The following is a 24,405-nucleotide window of genomic DNA, read 5'->3' as shown; positions in this document are numbered from 1 at the left end:
TCTCGAAGGCTGATGACATAAGGGGGAAGCGGATAACGATTCTTAACCGTTATGTCATTCAGCCCTGATAATCCACGCAGGGGCGCAGAGTACCGTCCTTCTTCTTAACAAAAAAGAACCCCGCCCCGGCCGGAGAAGAAGAAGGCACTATGGTACCGGGAGACACAGACAAATAATCCTCGAGAGCCTTACGTTCGGGAGCCGACAGAGAGATAGTCTACCTCGAGGAGGAGTGGTCCCCGGAAGGAGATCAATACTACAATCATACGACCGGTGAGGAGGAAGGGAGTTGGCTCGGGACCGACTGAAGACCGTTATTCCTCCGGCACTCCTGTCAAATCGCCAGGTTCCTCCTGAGAAGTAGGGACAGAAGAAACGGGAGGGATGTTAAACACTTCACATGACAAGAAACGTGGATAGAATTACTAGACCAATTAATAGAAGGATTATGACATACTAGCCAGGGATGACCCAAAACAACAGGTGTAAACGGTGAACGGAAAATCAAAAAAGAAATAGTCTCACTGTGGTTACCAGATACTGTGAGGTTAAAGGTAGTGTCTCAAATCTGATACTGGGAAGATGACTACCATCTAAGGCGAACATGGGCGTAGGCTTCTCTAACTCTCTGAAAGGAATGTCATGTTTCCGAACCCATGCTTCTGTCCATGAAACAACCCTCAGCCCCAGAGTCTATCAAGGCACTACATGTAGCACCCGAACCGGTCCAGCGTAGATGGACCGACAAAGTAGTACAGGATTTTGATGGAGAGACTTGAGTAGTTGCGCTCACCTGTAGCCCTTTACAGATGAGCTCTGGCTTTACTGGACATGAATTAACAAAATGTCCAGCAACTCCGCAACAGAGGCACAGGCGGTTGGTGATCCTCCGTTCCCTCTCCTTAGTCGAGATGCGAAAGCTGCATGGGCTCAGTCTCAAAGCCAGAGGAGGGAGATGGTTGCGATGCAGGGAAACACCGTTGATGCGAGCTCTCTTCCACGAGCCCGGTGACGAAGATCTACCCGTCGTTCTATGCGGATGGCGAGAGCAATCAAAGAGTCCACATCTGAAGGAACCTCCCGGGAGAGAATTCATCCTTAACCACTGCGTGGAGTCCCTCCAGAAAACGAGCGAGCAGCGCCGGTCGTTCCACTCACTAGAGGCAGCAAGAGTGCGAAACTCAATAGAATAATCCGTTATGGACCGTTCACCTTGGCATAAGGAAGCCAGGGCCTAGAAGCCTCCCACCAAAAACTGAACGGTCAAAAACCCGAATCATCTCCTCTTTAAAGTTCTGGAACTTGTTAGAGCAATCAGCCCTTGCCTCCCAGATAGCTGTGCCCCATTCTCGAGCCCGGCCAGTAAGGAGTGAAATGACGTAAGCAACCCGAGCTCTCTGAGTATGTGTTGGGTTGAGAGAGAACACAATCTCACACTGCGTGAGAAAGGAGCGGCACTCAGTGGGCTGCCCGGAGTAGCAAGGTGGGTTATTAACCCTAGGTTCTGGAGGCTCGGCAGGCCAGTAACAGGTGGCACGAGACGTAGACTCTGGAACTGTCCAGAGAGGTCGGAAACCTGAGCGGCCAGGTTCTCCACGGCATGGCGAGCAGCAGACAATTCCTGCTCGTGTCTGCCGAGCATGGCTCCTTGGATCTCGACGGCAGTGTAACGAGCGTCTGAAGTCGCTGGGTCCATTCCTTCGGTTCCTTCTGTCATGCAGGTGAAAGAGGACCCAAAAGCGACTTAACAGAAACAGAGTTTATTCAAGTCCAAACAGGGAATAACAGAAATCCTCTAGTCTGTAGAGGGGAATAACAGGAGAAGCGGCCACAGACTTCGCTTTCAGGCCGTAGTTGACAGAGACACCTGCTCACACGCAGCATCTGATGAAGGCAAAAAACACGACAGGACAGGGCGATACACAATCATAGCAAAAACACGACAGGACAGGGCGATACGCAATCACAGCATGGTGAATACTAAACAAGGAACCGACGGGACAGGAACGGAACACAAAGGAATAAATAGGGACTCTAATCAGGGGAAAGGATCGGGAACAGGTGTGGGAAGACTAAATGATGATTGGGGGAATAGGAACAGCTGGGAGCAGGAACGGAACGATAGAGAGAAGAGAGAGCGAGAGAGTGAGAGAGGGAGGGGGAGAGAGAGGGATAGAAAGAGGGAAAGAACCAAATAAGACCAGCAGAGGGAAACGAATAGAATGGGGAGCACAGGGACAAGACATGATAATAAATGACAAACATGACACAGTCAGTTGCGACACCAACTGGGTTCCCAAAAGTTTTGTTGTGGTTTTCGTGGGAAGTTTTGTTATTGTTCTCTGAACAATTTGAGAACATGACTTTAAATAGAACAACAAGGAAACATGTAGGAAACATGATGCTGAAGTACTGAAATTCCCACAGAAGAACATTGTTAAGAAACATTCTTTGAAAAATTTGAGAACATGACTTCAAATAGAACCATGAGGAAATCTGTAGCAATTGTTATGCTGAATTACTGAAATTCCCACAGAAGAACATTGTTTCTCAAAGGCCCAGTACAATAAAATAAAAAAAAGGTTTCTCCTGTGTTTTATATCACATTGTACAACAGCTGATGAAACTACCACTGTAAAAGTGTGAAAACATTGGATCAGTGTTATTTCCTGATAGTTGCCGGTTGAAAATGCAATCCACACAGGACCTTCTAATCAGCAGATGTGCATGAGCGGGAGTTTCTGGTTTCCATGGTGATATCACCATGCAGATTGGTTAATAGACCAATAACAAAGAGAGTTCCAAACCTCTCTGCCAAAAACAGCTCATTTTCAGTCTTCCCCTCCCCACTCAGACCACTCCTAGACAGTCTATAGCAAAATTATTGCTTGGTAACTAGTTTGCTAAAAAGGTACCATAGTTACAATCTGATGCCATTTACAAAACAACTGGGAACTGGAAACTCTGAGATCTCAGACTTCAGTGGGTTCATTCCAACTCGGGAACTCTGGGTTCTTTCTAGAGCCCGAATTTTCTGAACTGAAGATCACTGACATCATGATTTGACATCAATGATCTTTGACCAGTTTTCTTGAAAAGCACAATAAGTGAGTTGAGTGTACTATCCCTTCACCTCATTTTCTTATAAGATCTTTGGTCTGCTAGACACTTACGTGATCACCAGAATGCATTGTATGATGTCAACAAACATAATGGCAAATAGCTTAGCATTAGCTTATCAACCTTAAAACCTTCAAAAAAGTATTTTACACACATATGTGTCCATTATGTAAGAATATGTAAGAATTGGAATGTATGAATTGATACCAGTACTTGAAAACGTGAATAAAACAGTAAATACATTATGCTCCATACAGTGCATGCGGTATGCTACAGTAGAAACGACAACACAATATACAGAAAATAAGGCACTTACTTTGATAGGAACACACACATGTTCAAAGTTATTATTTGTGCGGAAAACAACAATGAAGGCAATGCAGGTGCCAGCCAGAAAATGTGCCATGGGGAAAAGTTTTTTTTAAAATTTACTCAGTTTTACACAGTTTTACACAAACTTCAGTTTTACACACATAATAAGACAACACAATATGCTTTACTAGAATGTGTTTTATTAAAAATAAAGGATAAGTATAAAGAGACCATAATTTAGACAAGTTAAATACAGTGGGAAGAAGGGTACAGAGGTTAAAGAGCAATACTGGAACTGAGTGGTCACCTCGCCATTGTTCCTGTAAACAGCCGAGGGATGCAACCACTCACACATTCAGTCAGTCATGGCCACAGACTGACCATCCACCAGACCAACATTTTACAGTAAAGTTTACAATGCTTGTTTTCATTTTTTTCTTCGTTTTTTTACAATTACAGTGTTTCCAAACAGAGCAAAACAAATTATTTTTTAGTCTCTGACAGGGAAAGAGGAATAAGGCATCCACAAGTTAAATTCAATAAGAATCAATGGGCACCAATCTCAATGACCTCCCCCCAAAAAACACACACAATAAATGCTCCTTCAACCAGCAAATCCCAGGGGTGTTAAATACAGATGTATTTTCGTTTTAATAACAATGCCATCAGAGAGTGGATTTTATCAAGTAAAACTGGAATGGAGTCCAAGTCCAAAGTTTAGAGTATTTACATTTGTTATATTCAACCTTTATTTAACTAGGCAAGTCCTTTAATTAAGAACAAATTTGTATTTACATTGACAGCCAAATCCAGATGATGCTGGGCCAATTGTGTGCTGCCCTATGGAACTCCCAATCACAGCCAGATGTGATATAGCCTGGATTTGAACCGGGGACTGTAGTGACACCTCTTGCACTGAGATGCAGTACCTTAGACCACTGCACCACTCGGGTATTGAATTTTTTTAAAATCTAATTCCTGAGAGCACAACACATCTCCCACCCAATAGTTATAAGATCGGGGATCCGCCATCTTCCAGTTCTGGAGTGTTAGCTGTCTAGCTAAAAGAGTTAAGCAACAGTGTCCAACTGAACTCTTGACAGAGGGCTGCCTATGGGCCGTACTCCAAAAAGGGCTGTAAGGGGAGACGGATCTAGAACAGCGCCATATATATCATAGAAACAATTTTAAATAAGAATTCCCAGAAACCAGACAGTTTTATGACAGTCCCAAAACACATGAAACAGTGTGGCTGCCTCCGTTTTACATTGAACACAGGTAGGATCAAAATCAAAGAATAATCTTCAGAGTTTGGCCCCGGACCAGTGGATACAGTGAACCACCTTGAATTGAACGAGGCTTGTGTCTCGTGCTAAAAGAGGACTAATGCACCCTGTGCAGCACAGATTCCCAGCTGTCTTCCCCAAGTCCCTCCCTCAAATCCTTTTCCCATTGAGTCTTCCCAATGCACCAAAGAAGGGTTGTGTAAGTCATTAAATGATTGCATACAGTATATATCTGAATTTGCACCCTTAGGAAGCTTGTTTAGCACGGGCCTATTGGGAAATGAAGAGGTGTTGGATCTAACAAAGTTCCTAGTCTTGAGATAGTCGAAGAAGTGGGATTGGGGAGGCTGAACTGTTCCTGTAGCTGAGCAAAAGAGGCAAATGTATCGTCAAAGAATAATTGGGCCAGTGAAGAGAGGCCTAGTGAGTGCCATATGCCAAAAGCCTCATCATTTAAAGATGGAGTAAATCAAATGTTCTGATTGGACCTGATAGGGAAAGCCTCTAAGGCTAAACGGAACTGATTCCAAATTTGAAGAGACTGCTTTACAATTGGGTTGACACACCTTTTGCCTCGGGACAGAGGAAAGTGCAGCAGGTTTACGTGATTCAGACTCGATCAGGATCCAGAGTGGTCTTGGGCTATTAGTATCAGTCTGTAGCCAGTACAAAAGGGCTCTGAAATTTGCAGCCCAATAGAATGTCTGAAAAGTTGGTAGAGTTAAACCACCCAATGCCTTAGGCTTCTGTAAATGATTTTCTACAAATCCACGGTACCTTGCTATCCCAAATAAAATACATGAATGCTTGGTTCAGTGATTTGAAAAAAGATTACGGAATAAAAATAGGTAAACATTGAAGTAAATATAAACATTTGGGCCACACATTCATTTTAATGACGTTAACCTTTCCAATAAGAGAAAGAGAGTGTAAATAGTGTAAATATTTTCAAACTATCTTCGAGCAACTTTTTCCTTAAACAAATTTGAATATTTCCTTTAAAATCCCAAGTTGATTGATCCTGGACAATCCTAAACTGAATGCTTGTAAAAGAGCACCCCTACAGAATCGGTGGGTCCCCCGCGGGACAGTTGAGCTAATGTAGGCTAATGTGATTAGCATGAGCATAAGTAACAAGAACATTTCCCAGGACAGAGACATATCTGATATTGGCAGAAAGCTTACATTATTGTTCATATAACTGCACTGTCCAATTTACAGTAGCTATTAATAAACCAATTAGACAAATTTGGCCAGTCTTGAGACAAAATATTTGAACAGAAATGCAATGGTTCAAGGGATCAGTCTAAAACTTTGCACACGCACTGCTGCCATCTAGTGGCCAAAATTGCACCTGGGCTGGAATAATACATTATGGCCTTTCTCTTTCATTTCAAAGTTCATGGTACAAAATACACAAAAACACATGTTTTTTTCTTTGTATTATCTTTTACCAGAATAAATGTGTAATATTCTCCTATATTAATTTAACGTTCCCACAAACAAGTGTTTCCTTTCAAATGTATATGCATATCCTCACTTCAGGTCCTGAGCTACAGGCAGTTTGCTCTCCTAGCTGTTGTTGAGGAACTAGAGCAAGCACACTTGTGGTTATTTTGTTCGGAACACAACCCTGCATCCCTGCAATCACACAATTACTGTTGTTTACTCAATCCAAAAATGGTCCATTTTTAAATCGCAATCTGGGTGAGGTGGGCATCATTTGAAACCTTGTTCTACTGCCAACATGGCTAGCTAAGTTATAAAATATGATATTACAGTGTTAGGCATTCGCAAAGCAATTCCCGGGAAACACATCATTTTGGTGCGCACAGAAAGTGCATTCTGTTGCGTGTGCCGTGGTGATATGTTTTTCTTCACAATATGCTCATTGTGTTCAGGACAGCCCCAGGGTATGACCCCATGTCATCTGCTAACTGTACATCAAACATAGTGATCCTAAACACTGTACTGTATATGACATGAGTTTTATGATGTGAAGTGCATATTTGTACTCACAGGTTTTTGGCTTGATTGTATGATATCAAAGGGGTATTTATTATAATCAACATCTCATTAAAAAAAAACAATTACAGTCTTCTTCATTTACAGCATTTTCCTCACTTCGACAACAAACAAGTCCCCCAATTACTGGGAGGGATTGTCGCACGCGGTCCTCACGTTCACCGCTCACATTCCACACTTTAGTTGTTTACATTAAAGTAATAATTTAACATTTCAATAAATGTGTAATGTGTGATATGTCATTAAAAGTACAATGTTATTCAGTTGGAACATGAACATTTGAATTAAGGTCAATATGAGGATAAACATATTTTTAAAATGTACCTGCAGAAAAGGATGCTGTGTAATATGCAAATGTTTTTTTGCATATACTTTTTGGAAAGTATATTTAAGTCAATTGTGTGGACATCTAAGTTAAATATGCCTTTTTGTTCAAGTATACTCATGTATATTTCCTTGAGATATGAAAAAGTGGAATCAGAATCATTATCGCTGTCATCTTTCTCTGTACTCTTCAGAGACCTCATTCAGAAACCGTGCATACACATTTTCATTTTTTTTTAGATGCATGCCAGCAAAGCCACTACAAAACATAACACTAAACAATACATTGCTTGCACTATAACGGTGACAAACTATGCCCACAAACTGTTAGGGCCTCCATAAAGCTGTCCCCGACAGCTGAGCTTTCCTTTCAGCACCATGGATTGAATCAATACTACACCTGGCTATCAGCAGAGCCTTGTCTGTCAGCGAAACAGTGCATTCAACCTTATTTAGTGCTGACATTTTTACAATCCATAGCTGATATGGCTGACTTGCTTGAATAAATATGGTTTCTCCTAACTCTTTTTTTTGTTTGTTTTTTGCAAACATTTCTAGCATGATGTTTTTGCTTTGTCAATATGGTGGGGCATTGTGTGTAGATTAATGGTGTGGGGGGGGGGCAATTTTAGAATAAGGCTGTAACATAGCAAAGGGTGGAAAAAGTCAGAGGGTCTGAACTTTCCAAATGCTTTGTATATCAACACTCACCCACTGATCCTCCACATGCCATCGCAAACAATAGAGTGGACTTATTTCCCCACAGCTCAAAGGGACTACACCGCCAGGTACGTTCTCTCTAACAGCCCCATCATTGCCCATTTACTTGTTGATGCAGCTATGGAAGCTGAGCTACAGTCTGTCTCCTCAGAGCCCAGGGAAACTCTTACAGCTCTCCACGGTGCAACTCTGCCCATATACCATCTCATCTCCTTCCCCCAATGGCCCAGCAATACAGAGTAATCTACTGTACTAGAGGAGCCAGAATGTAACTTCACCAAGGGACTGATCCATCAAATTATCACAGCCATAGACCACCACCAGCCCTGCTGGCAAAGAGGGAATGAAGGATTACATGGTGATGTCATCAACTCCAGGTTTTGCAGTAATTCTATTTCTATGGTCTATCTGCTCTGGGAGCCAAATGGAACACGACTTCCTCAGAAGCACTTGTCAGCGAATGCAGCAGAATATGGTGTGAAGAAATGCCCGTCAATTGTACGTGTCTCCTGCAGGAGGATCTCTGATCTGATTCACTGATGTCAGGCCCCTTTGATTTAATGGAGAAACCCGTTAATGATCATGTTTGCAAATACAATGAGAACGTTTCTATAGACAAATAGGAAGGAAACAACGATTTGCCCTTCGGTTAAAATCAAAACACGTAATTAGGCGTTAAATCTTATTTTGAGTAGGGTGCGTGGACAGCCTGGGAACCTCCCATTGGCTTGTCGTCACCATGGAGAGCGCGGCAGCGGGCAGGGTCCATATGTAAACCAGACGTGGACTCATTAGAGCCCCAATTATTGTTTGTTTCTCCCACAGTTACTCTGTCTGACGGAAGGTAGGTTAGTTAGGCAACCCGTGTGAAGCGAATCACGGAAAGTATTAAGGGGACAGGGACAGACGCATGCGAGCGAAGTTGAACAATTGTCTATTTCTATCGGGAGGAGGAGGAGGGAAACACTTCAGCCCAACGGTGAATTCCTGTGATCCAACAGGTTCTTCGTTTGTCTTGCAGCCTACCGGTCGGCTCATCGCCGCTTTTCGATCAGTGACACTGTGAGTCGGTCTGTGTCTATTTTACAAGTTGTTCTGCTATCAGGGACCGTTCCGCCTAAATCTAGGTATTCTGTTTAGCGCGTAAAAGTTGTTCAACGGCGCATAATGTGAAATAAGCTACAAACTTAATGGTTACATTTTATCCTGGCTTATAGGCAACCGTGTACATTTCACTAGATATGCAAATGTTTCTTCGTTTGGTGGAAGCAATCATTAAACAGATGCGGACAATACAGGCCATTACGCCGCTCTCTTGGATAGGTTATGCGCACTTACGGGAAACTTCTCGTTAAAGAAAGTCAGTGCCTGGAGGGGGAAAACGTTCAAAACTAAACACTCTAAGTTTACTTATTTTAAAACATGATTTGTTTAATGTTAAGATATTTCCGAGACCTACACTAATTATAGCAAATAAACCTAAATGCTTAATTCTTTGTTTTATTACTGTTTTGTTATTTAGGACCGGATAAAATCAATACAGTCTTATCATGTTCTCATTAGTCCACCTGGACCTATTAGCCAGAAACATTTTAATTAGACTGCATGATTTGCCAACAGCTCGCAGATACAGTGCGGGTAGGCTGCCAAGTATCGACTAGAATAAGATCCTGGATATTTATTGGAAAGGAGCTTCAAGCTCGTCACCTTGCATATTCACCACCCTGTGAAGTTCCTAGTAGGACGTAGTAGGACGACCACACAACATTTACATTTACATTTACATTTAAGTCATTTAGCAGACACTCTTATCCAGAGCGACTTACAAATTGGTGCATTCACCTTATGACATCCAGTGGCACAACCACTTTACAATAGTGCATCTAAATATTTTAAGGGGGGGAGGGGGGTGAGAAGGATTACTTTATCCTATCCTAGGTATTCCTTAAAGAGGTGGGGTTTCAGGTGTCTCCGGAAGGTGGTGATTGACTCCGCTGTCCTGGTGTCGTGAGGGAGTTTGTTCCACCATTGGGGAGCCAGAGCAGCGAACAGTTTTGACTGAGCTGAGCGGGAACTGTACTTCCTCAGTGGTAGGGAGGCGAGCAGGCCAGAGGTGGATGAACGCAGTGCCCTTATTTGGGTGTAGGGCCTGATCAGAGCCTGGAGGTACTGAGGTGCCGTTCCCCTCACAGCTCCGTAGGCAAGCACCATGGTCTTGTAGCGGATGCGAGCTTCAACTGGAAGCCAGTGGAGAGAGCGGAGGAGCGGGGTGACGTGAGAGAACTTGGGAAGGTTGAACACTAGACGGGCTGCGGCGTTCTGGATGAGTTGTAGGGGTTTAATGGCACAGGCAGGGAGCCCAGCCAACAGCGAGTTGCAGTAATCCAGACGGGAGATGACAAGTGCCTGGATTAGGACCTGCGCCGCTTCCTGTGTGAGGCAGGGTCGTACTCTGCGGATGTTGTAGAGCATGAACCTACAGGAACGGGCCACCGCCTTGATGTTAGTTGAGAACGACAGTTTGTTGTCCAGGATCACGCCAAGGTTCTTAGCGCTCTGGGAGGAGGACACAATGGAGTTGTCAACCGTGATGGCGAGATCATGGAACGGGCAGTCCTTCCCGGGAGGAAGAGCAGCTCCGTCTTGCCGAAGTTCAGCTTGAGGTGGTGATCCGTCATCCACACTGATATGTCTGCCAGACATGCAGCGATGCGATTCGCCACCTGGTCATCAGAAGGGGGAAAGGAGAAGATTAATTGTGTGTCGTCTGCATAGCAATGATAGGAGAGACCATGTGAGGTTATGACAGAGCCAAGTGACTTGGTGTATAGCGAGAATAGGAGAGGGCCTAGAACAGAGCCCTGGGGGACACCAGTGGTGAGAGCGCGTGGTGAGGAGACAGATTCTCGCCACGCCACCTGGTAGGAGCGACCTGTCAGGTAGGACGCAATCCAAGCGTGGGCCGCGCCGGAGATGCCCAACTCGGAGAGGGTGGAGAGGAGGATCTGATGGTTCACAGTATCGAAGGCAGCCGATAGGTCTAGAAGGATGAGAGCAGAGGAGAGAGAGTTAGCTTTAGCGGTGCGGAGCGCCTCCGTGATACAGAGAAGAGCAGTCTCAGTTGAATGACTAGTCTTGAAACCTGACTGATTTGGATCAAGAAGGTCATTCTGAGAGAGATAGCGGGAGAGCTGACCAAGGACGGCACGTTCAAGAGTTTTGGAGAGAAAAGAAAGAAGGGATACTGGTCTGTAGTTGTTGACATCGGAGGGATCGAGTGTAGGTTTTTTCAGAAGGGGTGCAACTCTCGCTCTCTTGAAGACGGAAGGGACGTAGCCAGCGGTCAGGGATAAGTTGATGAGCGAGGTGAGGTAAGGGAGAAGGTCTCCAGAAATGGTCTGGAGAAGAGAGGAGGGGATAGGGTCGAGCGGGCAGGTTGTTGGGCGGCCGGCCGTCACAAGACGCGAGATTTCATCTGGAGAGAGAGGGGAGAAAGAGGTCAGAGCACAGGGTAGGGCAGTGTGAGCAGAACCAGCGGTGTTGTTTGACTTAGCAAATGAGGATCGGATGTCGTCGATCTTCTTTTCAAAATGGTTGACGAAGTCATCTGCAGAGAGGGAGGAGGGGGGGGAGGAGGATTCAGGAGGGAGGAGAAGGTGGCAAAGAGCTTCCTAGGGTTAGAGGCAGATGCTTGGAATTTAGAGTGGTAGAAAGTGGCTTTAGCAGCAGAGACAGAGGAGGAAAATGTAGAGAGGAGGGAGTGAAAGGATGCCAGGTCCGCAGGGAGGCGAGTTTTCCTCCATTTCCGCTCGGCCTTCCGGAGCCCTGTTCTGTGAGCTCGCAATGAGTCGTCAAGCCACGGAGCGGGAGGGGAGGACCGAGCCGGCCTGGAAGATAGGGGACATAGAGAGTCAAAGGATGCAGAAAGGGAGGAGAGGAGGGTTGAGGAGGCAGAATCAGGAGATAGGTTGGAGAAGGTTTGAGCAGAGGGAAGAGATGATAGGATGGAAGTTAACTTCAATATTCTTATTTATTTAACCTTTATTTAACCTTTATTTAACTAGGCAAGTCAGTTAAGAACAGATTCTTATTTTCAATGACAGTGGGTCTAACTGCCTGTTCAGGGGTAGAACGACAGACCTTGTCAGCTCGGGGGTTTGAACTTGCAACCTTCCGGTTATTAGTCCAACGCTCTAACCACTAGGCTACCCTGCCGCCTCGATATGATGATGATGATGATGATGATGATTGATTATGATTATTATATTTATCAATCCATATTGGATCCTAGTGCCTCAGACTTGGTACAAGAGAGTCGAATCTTGAACATGATTCGACAGAAGAGTGAAGAGCAAAGAGACTTTGAGGCAGAATGTTGTTTAAGAGAACATGGGAACATATAAATATTTGCGCATAAAGGAGTTTCCACCGCAATTTCTCTCATAATTAATTTCATAGACACAGAAAGATCCCACCATGTCGAACGAACAAATTGTCTGTCTGTGTTTATAAAATTGTACCGACATTTCATGTTTCCATGAGCCCGGTCTTGACTTTTTTTCATGCGTCAGGTAATTCACCGGCATGAAATGGTTTTGTGGAAACGTTGTTATTGATTAATTTTTTTTTACACTATTTCAGCTGAAAAGCATACCACTTAGCTTAAAAACAATGTTCCCCAGAGAATGTTCCCAGAGGACCATCATAAGACCTCCCAATGACTAGTAAAATTAAAGTACTGAGAACGTCCTAAAAAAAGTTTTGACATGGTCCTCAATGAAGTCCTGGTAACTTTTACAGGGAGCTACACAAAAGTCCCCCAGGGAACGTTTACGTGACATCCCCTTGACTAGCATGAAACGTCCCATTGTGGTCATTGAATGTCCCAGGGATAACATCATAACAGAACCAAATAGGAACCTATTCGTAATGTTACCTAATGGACATCAAAATGCCTTATTACTATATAACGTTATACTGAGACCAAACCGTGACCTGTACTGAACATTGTCTAATGATCCCGAGGTTAATGCATGTTTTACGGCTCCTAGAATGTTCTCAGAAGTCAGTTGGATAAGGTCTCGCCGAAACCCTTAAATGGACCTAATGAGAACGTTGCCTAATGTTGTTTTCAACTTACCCTGTTTGCTATTGAGAACCACCCACTTTTCCACATTTGCCTTTATGAACTCTCCCACTCTTATCTTTCTGTATGCAGTTTGAATTACATGTTGACACAAGGGGATGTCGTTTCCTACCTACCTGTGACTGTATGACATCATCACGTTTTGTCCTTCTGTGTCTGCAGCTAGCTAACTTCAGGGCTCTGGGGGAAGCATGTGGCTCCTGGAGAAGTTCCGTGGTTCTCATGGTGGTCACTCTGCGTTGGCGGGGGACAAGCAGCAGAACCAGACAGACCCCGTCTCCATCCACACCAACATCATCACCCCCGGTAAGATCCCCGACTTCTTCATCCCCCACAAACTCATCTGCTGCCCCCCAGAGACAGAATCCCTCACGCCGGAGCCCCAGCCCCACTCCACCTTGCGCCCCTACACCTCCGAGCACACCATCTGCAGCCAGACCCAGGGCAGCTGCAACCTGAACCCTCGCAGCCCACGCCTGCTCTCTCGTCTTGCCGAGGACACCCGCATCCTTTTGAGGGCCGCTAACCGCCACATCATCCAGATTGAGAGCACAGACGATCCAGGGAGCGGGGTAGGGGAGGGGGGAGACACCAACGCAGAGCCACAGTCCCAGACAGACATGTCCCTGCCTTACGTCCCCAAGGCCCAGACCTCGTATGGGTTCTCCACACTGGTGGAGAGCCCCCACAGCCACCGCAAGGAGTCCATCTTCCACAGAGATACCAGCAGCCCCCATACCTCCCCGGGCTCCCAGAGACACAACCGGGCGGGGGACCACTTGACCCCCTCTGTCCCCAACCCCTACCGCTACTTCAGTGGGGGTGAGACCGACACGTGCTCTTCGGCCGAGTCCTCCCCCATTACCTCCCCCCTCCTCACCCGCTCCGCCTCCCTCCTCCGATCCATCACACAGGAGACGCAGGCCAAGGTAAACAGTAAGGATGTTAACATCTAATGATGATCACTTTAAGTACATGTTTTTAAAATACATTTAGCTCAGAATTTCGTGTATATGGCCCTATATGATATATTATATAATCATCCCTTCCCTTCACAGATTGTTTCTCCCTCTCAGGTATCTCGTGCCAAGCATACCCTGGCACGCTGCAGATCCCTGTCCACAAACGAGTGCAGCTCGCCCGACACCAGCCCCAGCCTGCAGCGCCGCCGCCTACGCTGCCCTCCCTCCCCTACCTTCCGCGGACGCAAGGGGACCGGCTCCGGGGGGGTGAGTTCAGACCTCCTCCAGCGTGAGCACTCGGTCAACCTCAACAAAGGTGGCACGCTGAGGCTCAGCACTCACTATGATGCCGAGGCGGCCCAGCTGAGGGTCCGAGTGCTCGCCGCCGAGGACCTGTACGAGAAACAGGCGGACGTGAAGAGCATCAACTGCTGTGTGTCTCTGTACCTGAACCCGGGCAAGCAGCAGAAGCAGAGGAGCACCATCATCAATAACAGCAGGAACCCCATGTTCAACGAGGACTTCTTCTTTGACGCGGTGCCGGCCGCCCAGGTCAAGAGCCTGGCCATGAAGATGAAGGTGGTGAACAAGGGAACCAGTCTGAAGAGAGATGTGCTGCTGGGGGAGAGGGAGATGCTGCTGAGCGAGCTGCTGCCAGGCATCTAGAGATTCAGGCTTTCTTTGGGTTCTGTTTGGATTGACTGAGATCGAACCCTGAGGTGGAGCTCTTTTTTTGAAATTGTGTCCCTTAGTGGAACTAGTTGGATTGGTCACCTTGGACAACCAGCACTGTAGCAAATCGGAGTGAGGAGGTGTGTTTGTGTGCGTTTTAGGGTTGAATTATTTTCCTGATGTTTCCCAAATGTTCAATCCCGAGAATAAATCCCTTTTCTAACAGGTAACCCAGTATGTCCTGTCAAACCCGGAAATGCCATTCAAAAGCATTATAAAGCATATAAATACAGTATGTCTGGATTCGATTATAGCTTTGATCAACATGAAAATTCAAACCTGATGCTACCTGAGCCTGATGGGCCATATATTAAATACATGTTATGAACCCTAAATAAACAACATTTAAAATGCCCAAGCCCAAAAAGCCGAAATGATTGTGCCATTATCTAATACATATACATGCTACTGCACCTTACGCACGACCCAAAACCATAAAAGCCCATAGATGTAGCTAGCTAAATGCTCTCTTAGGTAAATAAATGAAACTAGTTTCAGAAGCTAATGGGCTACATGGAGGGGGTTACTGGGTAGTTTGGTTTATCAGGCTGACCCCCAGTGTTTGCTTGAAGTTATTGAGGGATGATGAGGTATTTGGTGATGTGAAGACAAGGTTATCGCAGTGTCTTGGGTTATATAGATGGATTTCAGAATGAACCTAAAATTATCTATTGAAGGGTTTAGGTGAACTGTCTAGGAAGTATGATTATTTGTAGATGAAAGTGCATAATGGGCTTATTTTAATGTCGTAAATAGACAAGATATTGCGTTTCTAAAATAAAGGTGCAGATGGAGCCAGGTAATTAGAGTAGGTTGCTAAATTAGTGGTAAATGGCCTCCAGCGTGGCGCAATGGTCGAAGGCACTGCATCGCAGTCCTGGGCTGTGTCGCAATTGGCCCAGCGCCGTCCGGTTTAGGGGAGGGTTTGGCCCGGCTGGGATGTCCTCACGCTCTAGTGACTCCTTATGGCGGGCTGGGCGCTGACTTCGGTCGCCAGCTTCTACGTTGTTTCCTCTGTCAATAAGCTGTGCGTCTTGGCGGGGTTGTGTTTTCGGAGGATGCGCGGCTCTTGACCCCCTCGCCTCTCCCGAGTCCACACGGGAGTTGCAGCGATGGGACAAGACTGTACCTACCAATTTGTGTAAAACGTTTTAAAAGTTTTAAAAAACAAAAACATTAGTGGTAAATTAGACGTGCATTCAGTCTTTATATGACTGTAGCATAAACTATGCTGCAGCAAATGTAGACCTACCTGTCAAAATGTTTAAAAAGTTACCATGATGAGATAGATGCTAGGTCTACATACATTGTGAACTACGCTCCATACTGAGATGGGCGGTACAGTATGTCCCTACCCTGAGCGTTGATTCGTCATGCAGAGGCCGTAGAGAAGCCAGATTTATACATAGCATATACAATAATTTAACTATTCTATTTCACTGCATGCTGTTCATTTACAGTACCAGTCAAAACTTTGGATACACCAACTCATTCAAGGGTTTTTCTTTACTATTTTCTACATTGTAGAATAATAGTGAAGACATAACTATGAAATAACACATACGGAATCATGTAGTAACCAAACAAGTTGATCGTGTTTCTTGGCCCGAGCAAGTCTCTTCTTCTTCTTGGTTTTCTTTAGTAGTGGTTTCTTTTCAGCAATTCGACAATGAAGGCCTGATTCATGCTGTCTCTTCAGAACAGTTGATGTTGAGATGTGTCTTGACATTTTACGGATTGACTGACCTTCATGTCTTAAAGTAACGATGGACTGTCATTTCTCTTTGCTTATATGGCAGGGTCTACAGGAAATCACGGCCTACAAAAAGAAACCCAGCCACGTCACGGACACGTCAAGACAACCTAAATATCTTTTCCCGCTTTGAGGATAATACAGTACCACCGACACGGCCCGCTACCAAGGACTGCGGGCTCTCCTTCTCCGAGGCTGACGTGAGTAAGACATTAACCCCCGCAAGGCTGCCGGCCCTGTGCAATTGGCTCTTGGATTTCCTGACGGGCCGCCCCCAGGTGGTGAAGGTAGGAAACAACATCTCCACTTCGCTGATCCTCAACACTGGGGCCCCACAAGGGTGCGTGCTCAGCCCCCGCCTGTACTCCCTGTTCACCGATGACTGCGTGGCCATGCACGCCTCCAACTCAATCATGAAGTTTGCAGACAACACAACAGTAGTAGGCTTGATCACCATCAATGGCGAGATAGCCTATAGGGACGAGGTGAGGGCACTCAGAGTGTGGTGTCAGGAAAACAACCGCTCAATCAAAGTCAACAAAACAAAGGAGATGATCGTGGACTTCAAGAAACCTCAGGAGGCTGAAAAAATGTGGCTTGTTACCTGAAACCCTCACAAACTTTTATAGATGCACAATTAAGAGCATCCTACCAGGCTCTCCAGAGGGTGCTGCAGTATGCACAACGGATCACTGGGGGCAAACTACCTGCTTCCAGGACACCATCAGCACCCGTTGTCACAGGAAGGCCAAAAGAACATCAAGAACAACAACCACCTGAGCCACAGCCTGTTCACCCCGTTACTATCCAGAAGGTGAGGTCAGTACAGGTGCATCGAAGCTGGGACAGAGAGACAAAAAATAGCTTTTATCTCGAGGCCAACAGGCAGTTAAACATCCGTCACTAACACAGAGAGGCTGCTGCCTACATACAGACTTGAAATCATTGGCCACAGTCACTTTAATAATGCCATTTTAATAATGTTTACATATCTTGCATTACTCATCCCATATGTATACAGTGAGCACCATAATTCATTGGACAGTGACCATTTTTTTGTTATTTTGGTTCTGATTTCTAGAACTTTGAAAGGATACAATGACAATGAGGGTGAAGTGCAGACTGTCAGCTTTAATTTGAGGGTATTTTTATACATATCGGATGAACCGTTTAGAAATTATAGAAGCTTTTGTGCATAGTCCCCCCATATTTTCGGGCATCAAAAAACATTGGACAGTTTAGCATAATGTAGAATAAAGTAATCATTGTTAATATTCGGTTGCATATCCTTTGCATGCAATTACTGCTTGAAGTCTGAGATGCATGGACATCACCAGACGCTGGGTGTCTTCCCTGGTGATGTTCTGCCAGGCCTGTACTGCAGCCATCTTCAGTTCCTGCTTGTTTTGGGGACTTATTGCCTTCAGTCTCCTCTTCAGCATGTAAAATGTATGTTCAATTGGAATCAGATCTGGTGATTGACTCGGCCAGTCAAGGATGTTCCCCTTTTTGGCCATCAAAACCGCCTTCGTTGCTCTAGCAGTTTAGGGTCATTGTCTTGTTGCATGATGATGTGCCTTCCAATGAGTTTGGAGGCATTTGTTTTATCTGAGCAGGTAAAATATTTCTGTAGACTTCAAAATGAATTGTTCTACTTCTATCTGCAGTCACATCATCGATGAAGACAAGTGAGCCTGTTCCACTGGCAGCCATACAGGCCCAAGCCATAACACCCCCTCCACCATGTTTCACGGGTGAGGTGGTATGCTTTGGATCACGGGCATGTCTTTTTCTCTCTCCACACTTTCCTCTTTCCATCACTCTGGTACATGTTCATCTTTCTCATCTGTCCACAATACTTTTTTTCCCCAGAACTCTTGGGGCTCTTTTAGGTGCTTTTCAGCAAACTGTAATCTGGCCGTTCTGTTCCTCAGGCTTGTCAGTGGTTTGCATCTTGTAGTGTTTCCTCTGTAGTCCTGCTGGTGTAGTCTTCTACGTATGGTAGACTTTGACACAGCTACACCTGCATCCAGGAGAGTGTTTTTGATCTGTTGGGCTGTTGTCAGGGGGGTTTCTTCACCATAGAGAGTATTCTGTGGTTATCCACTGCACTGGTCTTCCTCAGTCTACCGGGTCTTTTGACATAATTGAGTTCCAAATTGAAGATTTGGCATAATTGAAGAACCAAATTGTTGACTTGGGCCAAGGGCTTTTGCAATGTTCCTGATTGATTGATGTTCATTTCTGAGCCTTATGACGGCCAGCTTCATCTGCATCGACACTGCTGTCTTCCTCATGTTGTCACACCCCAACGACAACCTACAAAGGCAATAGCCAAGTCTAGAATCAATACTATTCACCAACAGCTCTCCTGCATTCACTAACGAGACAAACGAATACACCTGACTAACGACACACATCTGTGAAGCCAATTCAACAAATACTTGTAGTACCTTAAGATGGGGGGACCATGTACAAAAGGTGGTGTCATTTCTAAACGGTTAATCCGATACGTATGAAAATACCCTCAAATTAAATCTGACAGTCTGCACTTCACGCTCATTGTCATTGTATCCTTTCAAACTCAGTGCTAAAGTACAGAACCAAAATAACAAAACAAATGGTCACTGACCAATGAATTATGGTGCTCACTGTTATACTGTATTTTTATACCATCTATTGCATCTTGCCTATGCCATTCTGTCATCGCTCATCCATGTATTTATATATTCTTATTCCATCTCTTTACTTAGATGTGTGTGCAGTAGGTAGTTGTTGTGGAATTGTTAGATATTACTGCACTGCCGGAACTAGAAGCACAAGCATTTCACTACCATCGCAATAACATCTGCTAACCATGTGTATGTGACCAATAACATTTGATTTGATTTTGATTTGATTTGAGCTGTTTTTGCCATAATATGGACTTTGTATTTTGCCAAATAGGGCTATCTTCTGTATACCACCCCTACCTGCAGCAAACACTGAAACGGGAAAGTTTTTTTATCTTCATTCAAAGACTCAATCATGGACACTCTTACTGATGTTTGTGGATGTTTTGTGTGATGTAATGTTGTCTCTACCGTCTTGCCCTTTGTGCTGTTGTCTGTGTCCAATAATGTTTGTACCATGTTTTGTGCTGCAGCAATGTTGTGTTGCTACCATGTTGTCATGTTGTGTGCTACCATGCTGTGTTGTCATGGTTTTGCTGCAATGCTATGTTGTTGCCTTTAGGTCTCTCTCTATGTAATGTTGTCTCTCTTGTCATGATGTGTGTTTTGTCCTATATATATATTATAATTTTTAATTCCAACCTCCGTCCCCGCAGGAAGCCTTTTGCCTTTTGGTAGGCCGTCATTGTAAATAGGAATTTGTTCTTAACTGACTTGCCTAGTTAACCTTTATTTAAATACTTTTAATGTAATAACTTGTCACAATACAACTGATTGGCTCAAGCGCATTAAGGAAATAAATTCCACAAATGAACTTTTAAGAAGGCACCTGTTAATTGAAATGCATTCCAGGTGACTACCTCATGAAGCTTGTTGAGAGAATGCCAAGAGTGTGCAAAGCTGTCATCAAGGCAAGAGGAATGTGAAATCCCAAATATATTTTGATATGTTTAGCGCTTTTTTTGGTTACTACATGATTCCATTTGAGTTATTTCATCATTTTGATGTCTTCACTATTATTATACAATGTAGAAAATAGTAAAAAAGAAAAACCCTTGAATGAGTAGGTGTGTCCTAACTTTTGACTGATACTGTAAATAATTTATTTTAATTGACCGATTTCTCAGTTATTTTTCTCGGGAAACGGGAGTGGTTTTGTTGGAACGTTAATGTTAAATATGATTGGTGTGACATGTTGGAATGCCCATTAAAGAGCTTAAACTAATATTAACCCTTTCAGTGATACTGTAGCTAGATCTTGTTTTGTCTCAACATATTTTGGGACAATGAGCTCAGCAAACAAAGATCAACTGCTAAATGACCAGGGCCTGTATTCATAAAGCGTCTCAGTCAGAGTGCTAATCTTGGATCAGGTCCCCCCCTGTCTACATACTCATATTTATTATCATCTAAGAGGATAAACTGATCCTAGATCAGCACTAGATGCTTTATTAGATGCACTATACTCAAAGATAGATGCACTATTGTTTAGATGCACTATACCATCTATCGGCGTTTTAATTTCAGCATCTTTTGATCTTATCAAACAGTATCTAAATTGGTTCTAAGAAACAAGACTTTTTGCAGCGTGTCTCATACGGGCTGCATTGTTTCTCAGTGCTTTCGAGCATCCATTTATATTTTTTCAAACTTTCGTTTGCAGGTATTAACGGTCTCATCAGGGAGAGAGATGAAGAAGATCTTCTGTTATTATGCCTACCCGAAATGGCTGAAAGATTGCACTTGTGGAGGGGGAGCTGTCATTGGTTGAACTCAAGTCAAATAAAAAAAATCTGCACAGGAATGGCTCAGTATCTATCTCCGTCTCTCTAGCTCTGTTTCTCTCTCTGTCTGTCAGTCTGTCTCTTTGAGTCTGTCTGTATGTTTGTCTGACTGCCTGTCGGCGTCTGTCTGTTTCAGACATAATATAACTACCGGTTGGCGATGCTCATATCTGTATTGGTTCATACCAACTCACTTCTCCAGGAGCGATGAATTATTATATATTGTTTTCATGTCGGGAGCTCTAAATCCAGCTGAGAATAGCAGAGCGAGATGAAATTACTATTGTTGCTTCCTCTAGATTCTCCCGTTTCTTATGCAAGTGGAGCTGTGACTTTCACAGGCACAGGAAATCGTTCCTTTGTCTGGATTGGCAAGAAAATGTGACACATCACGCCCTATGCAAATGTGGGGGCTGAAACCTGACACTTCAAGTCAGCTCTGCTAAGAGAGTGGGAGTGGAGAGACCACAAATAGGACTTTCTGGCACTATAAAGCACGGGACCCTATGACATTCACAGAGCGCTTTGTACATCAAACTGTCGGTCGGAACAGGTCGTTCGAAATGTAGTAGCTGTTACATCATTTACGCAGCAGCATACAATACATTTTTGGACTCGCTGTTGTGCTGTGCTCACTACAACAGGAAGGTGGTGCAACTGTCCTCATGGTCAAACTTCATCGTCAAAGTCTGGCCTTCTCTGGATGAAGTCATGTTGGATTGACAGCATAGCCATTGTATTCAAACGTTTCCGCTCTGTTTCTGTTGCATGTGAACGTTTTATTTTAAGCTTGGAAAAGTGACCCTTTCAGACAGATGTTTCAAATCCTTCAACTCAGATTTGGACCACACACCCTCTCCGCCGTATGGCAGGCAGAGGAAGCAAAAATAGTGAACACTTTGCGACACTCACAGTTATAGCCACGGATTCCTTCCGAAAACCACTCATTGTGAAATTTGTGATCTCCGACTTGTTGTGTAATGTTTATGTCCAATGGCCGATGAGGACCGATACGTTTTATCTGTACATTTCTCTTCATATGAGAATGATTGAAAATGATTTGCCACGTGATTGTATATGTGATTCACGATGATGACTGCTTATCTTGCTCGCTAGCTAAGATTTGGAAAGTATGTCGTTGGCATGATCATTGCAGACAAAGCTACGCTAGATATAATGTGAATTGACCTAATTTTATCTGTGGCCAATGACCTTGAGCCTTCTTGGATGGGCACTTCTACTGAAAATCTATGGCATCACCCAAGGGGGATTGAACTGCCTAGCTCTCCCTGTAGATTCTGTGGTGATGTAATGTTCAGATAAGTGACTGAACACTGAGCCAATCACGGCGCAATTAGAGAAGATTACCAACGCCTAAGCTCTGTGCTTTCACTGGCTGCCCATCCACCACAGAAAGACTCTGAGCTAGGCTGGAACACATGCATTTCGGAGTTGCCTTACTCAAGAAAGAGACCATGTTTGTATGCAGCTTTTCACAAACAATTGGGAAGTGCTTGGGGAATTTTGTCCTGGTCAGAAATGTCTAAGAAATTAATTGGTCCGCAAAAGTTACAGTTACTACTTTTATGTGAATGAATGAGACGGAACACACCTCAATTGAAACTGTTCTTAGAAAATAAAAAGTTGTTCGAGTTTTTTATTTATTGACAAGTTGAAAAAAAGCCTATGAATAAAAACAGGCTGCGTGCCTTGGTTTGTAGTGTTGCGTAACAATCGCATTCTGGAACGGAGAGAACGCTCTAACATCACGCACGTTTAAAAAAACTCACGCTGGTGCGACCGTTAGAGATATTTGGAACTCACGCATGAAAGGGTTAACTCAAGGAAAATTATATATTTTTTTACATTGTTTGCAAACTGATATGTGACACAAATGAATGCCAGAATATATAATAGGACCTATATAATAATGTCAGATGAAAGCCCATATAATTGTCAGAGACTCCAGAGACTGTTTTCTCTGCTGCGGTACCGGAGCACCAAGTCTAGGACCAAAAGGCTCGTCAACAGCTTCTACCCCCAAGCCCTAAGACTGCTAAACAATTCATAAAATCGCCACGGGACAATTTACATTGTCCCCCTCCCTTTTGTACACTGCTGCTACTCGCGGTTTGTTTGTTACCTATGCATAGTCACTTCGCCCCCACCTACATGTACAGATTACCTCAACTAGCCTGGGCCCCTGCACACTGACTCGGTACCGGTGCCCCCTGTATATAACCTCGTTATTCTTATTGTGTTACCTTTTATTATTACTTTTTATTATTACTTCGTAAATATTTTCTTCTTCTTGAAAAATCTATGTACAGCGTGTGCAAATGTAGAAAAGTAGGGAGGTAAAGGCAATAAATAGGCCATAGAGGCTAAATCATTTACATTTAACATTTACACTGGTGTGACAGATGTGCAGATGATGATGTGCAAATAGAGATACTGGGGTGCAAAAGAGCAAGAGGATAAATAACAAAATGGGGATGAGGTAGTTGGGTGTGCTATTTACAGATTGGCTGTGCACAGGTACAGTAAGCTGCTCTGACAGCTGATGCTTAAAGTTAGAGAGGGAGATATAAGACTCCAGCTTCAGTGATTTTTGCAATTCATTCCAATCATTGGCAGCAGAGAACTGGAAGGAAAGGCGGCTAAAGGAAGTGTTGGCTTTGGGGATGACCAGTGATATATACCTGCTGGAGTGCGTGCTATGGGTGGGTGTTGCTATGGTGACCAGTGAGCTGAGATATGGCGGGGCTTTACCTAGCAAAGACTTATAGATGACCTGGAGCCAGTGGGTTTGGCGACGAATATGTAGTGAGTGCCAGCCAATGAAAGCATACAGGTTACAGTGGTGGGTAGTACATGGGGCTTTGGTGACAAAACGGATTGCACTGTGATAGACTCCAACACTCTACTCAGCAAACTGGATGTAGGCTATTTTGTAAATAACATCGCAGAAGTCAAGGATTGGTAGGACAGTCAGTTTTACAAGGGTATGTTTGGCAGCATGAGTGAAGGAGACTTTGTTGCGAAATAGGAAGCCAATTCTAGATTCAATTTTGGATAGGAGATGCTTAATGTGAGTCTGGAAGGAGAGTTTACAGTCTAACCAGACACCTAGGTATTTGTAATTGTCCACATATTCTAATTCAGAACCGTCCAGAGTAGTGATGCAAGTTGGGCGGGCGGGTGCGGACAACAATTGGTTGAAGAGCATGCATTTAGTTTTACTAGCATTTAAAATCAGTTGGAGGCCACGGAATGACTATTGTATGGCATTGAATGAAGCTTGTTTGGAAGATAGTTAACAGTGTCCAAATAAGGGCCAGAAGTATGCAGAATGGTGTCGTCTGCATAAAGGTGGATTAGAGAATTACCAGCAGCAAGAGCGACATCATTGATATATACAGAGAAAAGAGTTGGCCCGGGAATTGAACGTCAACAAAACTAAGGAGATGATTGTGGACTTCAGGAAACAGCAGAGGGAGCACCCCCCTATCCACATCGATGGAACAGTAGTGGAGAGGGTAGCTAGTTTTAAGTTCCTCGGCATACAC

At 44.2% G+C, this 24,405-nt stretch overlaps 1 protein-coding gene across 2 annotated transcripts; it reads left to right on the top strand.

Moving 5' to 3' along the window:
* Positions 1 to 8,570: 8,570 nt before the first annotated feature.
* Positions 8,571 to 20,825, top strand: LOC124040844 (C2 calcium-dependent domain-containing protein 4C-like). 2 transcript variants are annotated; one of them, XR_006839806.1, is made up of 4 exons: positions 8,571 to 8,849; positions 13,096 to 13,862; positions 13,992 to 14,707; positions 20,716 to 20,825. XR_006839806.1 is itself a non-coding variant. In XM_046357944.1 (3 exons), the coding sequence occupies exons 2-3, from the start codon at positions 13,125 to 13,127 to the stop codon at positions 14,559 to 14,561; spliced, it is 1,308 nt and encodes a 435-aa protein (XP_046213900.1). In that variant the 5' UTR covers positions 8,571 to 8,849; positions 13,096 to 13,124; the 3' UTR covers positions 14,562 to 14,853. The 2 variants fall into 2 exon arrangements, 1 of the variants encoding a protein (XP_046213900.1); XM_046357944.1 differs by lacking the exon at positions 20,716 to 20,825 and having other exon boundaries at positions 13,992 to 14,853.
* The last annotated feature ends 3,580 nt before the right edge of the window (positions 20,826 to 24,405 follow it).

This window comes from Oncorhynchus gorbuscha, linkage group LG08, assembly GCF_021184085.1.
Source record: "Oncorhynchus gorbuscha isolate QuinsamMale2020 ecotype Even-year linkage group LG08, OgorEven_v1.0, whole genome shotgun sequence".
NCBI lineage: Eukaryota > Metazoa > Chordata > Actinopteri > Salmoniformes > Salmonidae > Oncorhynchus > Oncorhynchus gorbuscha.
The sequence above is the reverse complement of the archived record's forward strand: the minus strand, read 5'-3'. Positions and strand labels throughout refer to the sequence as shown.